We start from the raw sequence: 8131 nt of genomic DNA on the forward strand, positions 1-8131 counted from the left end.
CTGCTTTGTGCCTTGGTGCACCATTTCTTCCCATCACCTAGTTACTTCCTGACTGCAACCTCCGTCCCCTTGGGACTTTTGAACGAAGAGATCCAGATTCTCTCCCCTGCAGTGCTGCAGAGCCCTTAAGCAGTGGCACCCTGGACACTGCAGAGCTGCAAACCTCCTTGCTGCCTTCTTTTTTTTTTGGGGGGGGGGAGCACACCCATTGAAGCTCAGGGGTTCCTCCTGACTATGGGGTCAGAAATCACTCCTGGCTTGGGGGACCATATGAGACACCGGGGGATCAAATCACAATTCGTCCTAAGCAAGTGCAGGCCGCTCAGGCTCCTCCTTGCTGCCTCTAGTCCAAACTACTGCATCTGATTTCCCTGCCCCCTCTTCCCCCACTCTCTCTGCTCTTCCTATGCAAAGCAGACCTCAGCTGCCTCTGCGTCCCACCCTTCTGCAGGTTTGCAGTCCGGCTACCCCAAACCTTGTAGCAAGGTGCCTCTGATCCTGATTGTAAGCCGAGGGATACACTCCTCGCCCTCAGCCAGTGTCCAGAGGACAACATCAGCAGTTGCAACCTCCAGTCTGTCAAAGTCTATTTGGAATGACCACTCTTAGCCGGTGAGAACATGACAACCCTGTATTCAAACAATACAAGTGGCACCATCACCTACACTGGCTCCAGTGGTTCCTCCCCAAGTGGCACTAGCCCAGAGTCCCTGTACAGCGACAGTTCCAATGGCAACTTGCAGTCCCTGACCCCAGGCTGCCCTGCCTACTTCCCTTTGTACTTCACTGGTTCCCTTACCCAGGACCCTGCTCACTCCTTTGGGAGCATACCAACCAGCCTGACTGAGGATGGCCCCACTTCCTCTTCATCTTAATCATCCTCCTTCTACAATGGGACCCCCAGAGTGTCTACCAGTGGCTCTGGAAGATAGCAGCCGAGTGTCTAGCAAGAACATCAGCAGCATCAGTAAGCTGAATGGCTTGGTGATGTTGTGCCAAGTGTGTGGGGACATGGTCTTGGGCTTCCATTATGGTGTGCAAGCCTATGAGGGCTGCAAGGGCTTCTTCCGCAGGAGCATGCAGCAGAACATCCAGTACAAGTGTGTGAAGAATGAGAACAGCTGTTGGGGCCAGATGGTGGTGCAGTGGTAGGGCATTTGCCTTGCAAGTGCTAGCCTTGGATGAACCACCATTCGATCCCCAGCATCCCATATGACCCCCTGGACAGGAGCGATTTCTGAGCACAGAGCCAAGAGGAACCCCTGAGTGTCACCCGGTGTAGCCCCAAACCCAACCCCCCCCAAAAAGAATAATTGCTCCATCATCTGGATTAAACACAACCGCTGCCAGCAGTGCCGCTTCAAAAAGTGTCTCTCCGTGGGCATGTCTCCCCAATGCAAGAAGCAGAGGGTGCTGGCAGAGATGCAGAGCGCTATGAATCTGGCCAACATCCAGCGGAGTGGCCAGTGCCCGCTGGCCAGCTCGCCCACCTCCTCCAGACCCCCTGAACCCCATATCTGCCCCTTAGTTGACTTCTCCCAGTTCCCTCAGCAGCTGACACCACCCCCAATCCCCAAGTCTTGAGCCCACCATGGAGGATGTGATCTCCCAGGTGGCCCCGGGCCCACAGAGAGATCTTCACCTAAACTCAACACAAGCTGTGCAGTTCTCCTGGCACTTTCAATGCCAACCATGCCTCCAACAGCCCTCTGGCCATTGCCCCAAACCTCTGGAAGAGTTAGGGTGGGGCACCAGCCCCCGATGACAATGCTCTGGGCACCCAGCATCATAACGAGGCCCTCAACGACTTGTGTCGGACCCCCTTCCCCTACCCTCCAGCCTGACACCAAGTCCTTACCCATTACAGTTGCCACCAGTCCAACAACAATGGGCACCACTGCTTCTGTTCTACCCACGTGTACTCAGTCCCAGAAGACGAAGCACCTGCCAACAATCTGTGGCAGGGCCACTCCAAGAACACTCATGACATGTCCCATTAACATGTACCCAGAAGAGCAGTGGGCACAGTGTGCAGGAGATCTGGATTTCTCCATGAGCTTCACATCCACTGTGCAATAGGTAGTCGAATTTGCCAAACAAGTCCTGTCCTGGAGCCGGAGAGGTGGTGCAAGCAGTAGGGCATTTGCTTTTCATCCACAAACATAGGATGGACCTTGGTTCGATCCTCTGGCATCCCATATGGTCCAAGCCAAGATTGATTTCTAAGCGCATAGCCAGGAGTAACCCCTGAGCATCACTAGGTGTGCCCCCCACCAAAAAAATGCTACTGTCCTTCCCAGTGAAAGTCCAGTGACTTGCCTACCCGGCCTTCTGCCACTGCCTCCCTTGTACACAGTCTAACTCTGCACTTCTCTCCTTTTTGAGACAAAAGGAAAAGCAAACCCTAATCTTATTTATAAAAACATTCCAAGATGAGTCTCTGCCCCCTGAGGTTTCTTGTTAATAACCTGCCTCCCTCCTCCCTCTCTGCACCTACAGCCCCCCATTTAAACCACTACCCTCCCCCCACAGACCTCTGGCCCCTTCCCCCATTATGTGCTGTTCTATTTCTGTCTCAAATCCAATAGTTCACAGCTGCAAAACAAAACAAAAAATACATACACTACCGGCTGTACGAGCAGAAAGAAAATTAAGATTGGGAGCAGGCACCTAACATGCTTTAACTGTATAATGTTTTTGTTTCTTTACATAGTAATATGTACACAGGAACTATGTCCTAACTGCATACACGTTTGTGGCCAAATTCAACCCTTCCTTTGCCTCTCTGCAGACTTTTCCAATGAGATCAAGGTGAGACAGGTAAGAGGCCCAGAGCCTCTTAAGGCTCATGTGATGGCCACTAACGCCTTGCTCACTGGTTCACTTTTCCCACCAGTAAAAAAGGTTCTTTATTTTAAAAAATCCTGCAGTTAGTGTAGTAGGAGCTCATTTAGAGCCCGAAACTCTTTGAAGCTGCATCTGTATGGATACAAAAAAACAAATAAATGAAGAAAGCAGTGTTAGCTCCTCTCAAGAGCCTTTCTAGGGGGCACAGAGACCTCAAGACAGGACAACCAAGGACATCTGGGCTCAACAGGTGCTCCCTCTTCTCATCACTAGTTTCCCTCCTCTTTTTTTCTTTTGTTTTTTTGGCCTTACCCTGCTTTCCTCAGAGACTACTCTTGGCTGTGTGCTCAGAAATTACTCCTGCCTGTCAGGCTCAGGGGACCATAAGAGATGCTGGGAATTAAACCAGGGATGGCTGCATTCAAGACCAACACCTTTGCCACTGGGTTTCTGCTCTGGTCCTTCTTTAATTGCATTCTAGTCCATTTCCTGGCTCCAGAATAAAAATTCTCAGTCTGCTCCTTGGAAGTCTATTCAAAAGAGCTGGGAATTAAACTGTTAACTCGTTAATGTGGCTCTTTCTCAGCTAGTAATAGGCCTGATATTAATGTTTTTACAAATGCCTGATAAAAAGCAGCCAGTATCAAGGGCAGATGGTGTACATTCTCAAAACTGTTTGCAATAACCCAGGTGATTCTGATCTTGCTAACACAAGAAAACCAAAGCCATGCAGCACATCACAAGAGTATGTTCTACAAATTGTCTTTGGTGATTTCCTTGGTACAAACATCATTATAAGGTGTACTTGTGTGGATCTTACATATACTAGTATTACTTTATATTTAGGAGAAATAGCTGTTGTGTGTGTGGTCTGTTGAGGACTGAAATCTCATTATGTAGCATGTCACTGTCTAAAGAGTCTCATGTTATTTCTCTATTCAAAATTCTTCAAGTGGCTCATTCCTTCAAGGCCAATGGAGTTAGGGCACATGGGGCTCTTAGAAGCTACACTATCTTCTTCCTGGGCCATTTCTACCATGGTGCCTTTGCATTTACTGTTCCTGAGATGCTCCCACCACACACAACCCATTTGCTCACTTTCTTAATCCCAGCACAGATTATCATGCTTTCACTGACCACACCATAATGATAAAGGTAACTTGCCTCCATTTCTGTGTACCTTTTTACTGATCAGATAAGCATGAATCTCACACTTCTACTGAAGTTTTATGGAAAAAATACACCTGTTAAGTTGCATTTCCCATAACAGTTTAAAGAACCTGGAGGCCGGAGTAATAGCACAGTGGTAGGGTGTTTGCCTTGCACACTGCCAACCGAACAGACACAGCTTCCATCCCCAGCATCCCAGATGGTTCCTCGAGACTGCCAGAAGCAATTTCTGAGCACAGAGTCAGGAGTAACCCCTGGGTACCACTGGGCGTGGCCCAAGTCAGCCTAAGAAAAACCTAGTAGGTCTTGTTTGGGGGAAGACAAACCTGGTGATTCTCGGGAATCATTCCTGGCAGTATATGGGGGTACCCTCGCACATTTTGGGTATTGTAGACTTGCAAGGTAAGCATGATACTATACATTCCTGTCTTACTACTCCCTGAACCCTAGTGGGCCATATTTATTTGTAAAGAAAGTTTTTATCCTCTAAGGGGGGAACATTTCTGGTGGTACTTTGCACTCAGGGATTACTCCTGCTGGAGCTCAGGGATGCTAAGTATCAAGCACAAGGTCAGCTGCTTGCAAGGCAAATGGTCACAATAATATCCCTCTGGCCTCTGTACAACTAATTAAAATAATTCTAAGTAAGTGTCTAACTTGAACCTACAAAGATCAGAAGACGTTAAGGCACATGCCTCGAAGGAATCCTCAGCATCACATATGGTCCCCTAGAAACAGCATCACCTCCAGCCTCTGAATACTGCCAGGTGTGTTCCCTTCTCCCCCAAAAATACATAGCTAAATTTTAAAACCAAGTTTATTTTGAAGTAATCTTTTTACTTTAACAAGGTAACATTAAGCAAAATAATCTTAAGATTGTTTAACAGCATTAAATGTAATCCATTAAGTGGAAAACATTATCAAAGGAGACATTATTCAAAGACAGGATGCACGGTTGTTGATGCTTTTTTTTTCTTACTGCACCACGGGCAGGAGGGCAAGGCAGCTTCCTAGAATGTAAAGTGAACAGGTTAATGAATATGTTGACATAGAAAGTCACAGAACCCATAGAACTAATACTTGTCCCCATCGCACCTCCATTTAATGTCAAATTAATTTTGAAAATCCTTGGCCAGTTAATTTTTTAAAAGCAACATGCTTGTACACGCTATTTCTTGAACAATAAAAGAACAAGGGAGGACATCCAAGGGACATTGGTAGAGGGGAGAGGTCACTCTGGTGTCAAATGTTTTGAAACTATCAGTAAAAGATGGTTATCTTCATAAAAACAAACAAAAGAGGATAAAGGAGTGAAAATTAAAAAAGAATAGTGCACTGATAGTTAGGATAAAGTGGAATTAAATTGAGTTTTTTTTTCTGACTACAAACAGATCCTTGATCTGGGGAAAGTGGGCTCTGGACTAGCCAAGCTCATTTCTCTTTTTACTTACCCTCCCCTCCAGTCTGGTTCTGGAAGGCATCAATTAGATCATTGTCGTTCATTCTCAGAGATGTCGGTGTGTCTGATGGCTTTAATGGTTGACCATCGAAGAAGAAACGGAGGTTTTCTATATTAAACCCCTGGCGCTGACAATATGCTTTCATTAGTTTATCCATCTTCGTAGTCATCTTCACCTTGAAATGCACAATCGAGCCATCTTGACCAGAGACATTGATCTGTATGTAGCTTTGGGTGGACTGGGATTGATCCTGGGTGGACTGGAGTAGATCCTGGGTGGACTGGAGTAGATCCTGGGTGGACTGGGTTTGACCCGGATCCTGGCTTAGTGCTTTCTCAGCCATGAGTATCCTTGGAAGTTTTATCACAGTAGAGGTAGCAGGTTGGCAGTTAAGGAACATGCAAAAGTAATGATGGAAATATATTATTATTATTATTATTATTGTTATTATTATTATTATTTATATTTTGGATCATACCTGGTGATGCTCAGGGGTGTTACTTCTGGCTATGTGCTCAGAAATCACTCCTGACTTGGGGGACCATATGGGACACCAGGGGATCGAACCCTGGTCGGTCCTAGACTAACGAGCGCAAGGTATATAGACACCTTACCACTTGAGCTATCATTCTGGTCCCTGGAAATATTATTTCTATTTAGTTCTCTCCCCAAAACAGTATGTTTCTTGGAAAAACTTAGTTCCTTAGTTCCCTATTTGAGCTTGGTTAGACAACTTGGGGTAGCACTCGCAGGTCTAAATTGGGGTGTGGGTCTAGAGAAATACTTACCGTATTTGCCGGCGTATAAGACGACCCTTCAACCCATGAAAAACTTCCTAAAAGTCTTAAAAGAAAGTTAGTTCTTAAAAGTAAGAGGGGTGCGAATCACTCGTCACTGAAGCTGGAACAAGTTTCAGCATGCCGTATACCAGCATATGATTCCCGACTTTTAGGAAGTTTTTCATGGGTTAAAGGGTCGTCTTATATGCTGGCAAATACGGTAGATTTCTAAAGGAGTCAAAAGTGTAAAAGGGTTAAAGTGTGTGTTGCCGTTGAAGCCTTAGTACTGCATATGGCTCTCCACAAATAAAACCCCAGGAGTGACTGCTGTGCAGAGTTGGAAATAGGAACTGGTCACTAGCAAAAGCAACCACATTCAATAATAAAAATAAAAATTCAGGGCCTGGAGAGATAGCACAGCGGTGTTTGCCTTGCAACCAGCTGATCCAGGACCTAAGGTGGTTGGTTAGAATCCCGCTGTCCCATATGGTCCCCCGTGCCTGCCAGGAGATATTTCTGAGCAGACAGCCAGGAGTGACCCGAGCACTGCCGGGTGTGGCCCAAAAACCAAAAAAATAAATAAAAATAAAAATTCATTTGGGCAAAAGACTTTGCTCCTTCTGGGTCTTGGAAAACTGATTCACAAGTATGATGTTGGCATGTCCATACTCATCATCAACTTGAGAAGCCCAGTCACAGAGGAATCTAACTTCAGAAATTTCCCAGAGATGGAGTCATAACACAGCAGGTATGGTGTTGGCCCTCATGTAGCCAACTCAAGTTTGATCCCTGGCACCCAGATGGTGCCCCTAGCAAATAACAGGAGAGATCCCTGAGCTCAGAGTCAGGGGCCAGCACTGAGTGACCCCAAGTGTATAGAAGCAAATTTTTTAATATAATTTTTATTTTGATCATAGTGGCTTACATATTGTTGACAATATTTTAGGTACATATTTACATAAAATCAGGGGGGGATTATTCCCATCACCAAATTGTCCTCCCTACACCTCTGTTTTTGTCCTACCTCCCATATCCTCTTGGTCCCCTCTGTATCTAGCCTACTACTTAGTAGTCTTGCACCTGTTTGGTCCTGGTGCCTCCCTTATTTCCCCTCTAACTGGGGGGCAGGACTAGCTAGTTCAAGTTACATGGTTTTGTTTGAAGGAGAGAAAAGTATCATACTGGGGTAAAAGTCTAATATGCCGAAAATAAGTGGAATTTAGAAGCAAATTTTTATGAAGTATTTCTCCCTGGCACATGGGAAAACTACTGTGACATAAACTGTTTGGAAAAGGCCAGACCTCTAATATTACTTAGATAAAATTTTCTTTGCTGCACTATTAAAAGCATAATAAAATATCCTTTTAAAAGAAATAAAATTTAGAACACAAAAGCCTGTAAAGTTGGAGATTATCTATTAGTATAAAAAAACTAAACTGTCACAGATAAACACTTCTGATACTTAAAATTGTCTCCTGAATCAACGTGGTTGTTTTTGTTTTTAGCATTTTATAAAATCCTGAAAATTTTAACAAAACCGCTACTTACAAAAATTTCTGAATGCATTTGGGAAATTTAAGCACTTTTGACAACACAGATTTTCAATGCTTCATTGCTCTATTTGTAAGCAGTACCAAAAAGACTTAAAAATATGTCTTAAATGTAAACTAATAGGGGGTCAGTGATAGCACAGTGGGTAGGGTATTTGCCTTGCATGCAGCAGACCCAGGTTTGCTCCCTAATATCCCGTTACAGTCCTCAAGCCTGTCAGAAGTAATTTTTGAGCACAGTGCCAGGAGTAATCCCTGAGTGAGGCCAGGTGTGACCCAAAAGCCGAGAAAGTAAACAAACAAGCAATGAACAACCATGAAACCT

General features: G+C 45.1%; 1 protein-coding gene and 1 pseudogene across 1 annotated transcript; one reads left to right on the forward strand and one right to left on the reverse strand.

Moving 5' to 3' along the window:
* Positions 1-620: 620 nt before the first annotated feature.
* On the forward strand, positions 621-4098 carry LOC125998930 (nuclear receptor subfamily 1 group D member 1-like; annotated as a pseudogene).
* An 894-nt stretch (positions 4099-4992) lies between these two features.
* Positions 4993-5820, reverse strand: LOC125998931 (small ubiquitin-related modifier 3-like). Its single transcript, XM_049766951.1, has 2 exons — positions 5469-5820; positions 4993-5027 (listed from the first exon to the last, which is right to left on the reverse strand). The coding sequence occupies exons 1-2, from the start codon at positions 5818-5820 to the stop codon at positions 4993-4995; spliced, it is 387 nt and encodes a 128-aa protein (XP_049622908.1).
* Positions 5821-8131: the final 2311 nt, after the last annotated feature.

The sequence above is a fragment of the Suncus etruscus genome, chromosome X (assembly GCF_024139225.1).
Source record: "Suncus etruscus isolate mSunEtr1 chromosome X, mSunEtr1.pri.cur, whole genome shotgun sequence".
Classification (NCBI taxonomy): Eukaryota; Metazoa; Chordata; class Mammalia; order Eulipotyphla; family Soricidae; genus Suncus; species Suncus etruscus.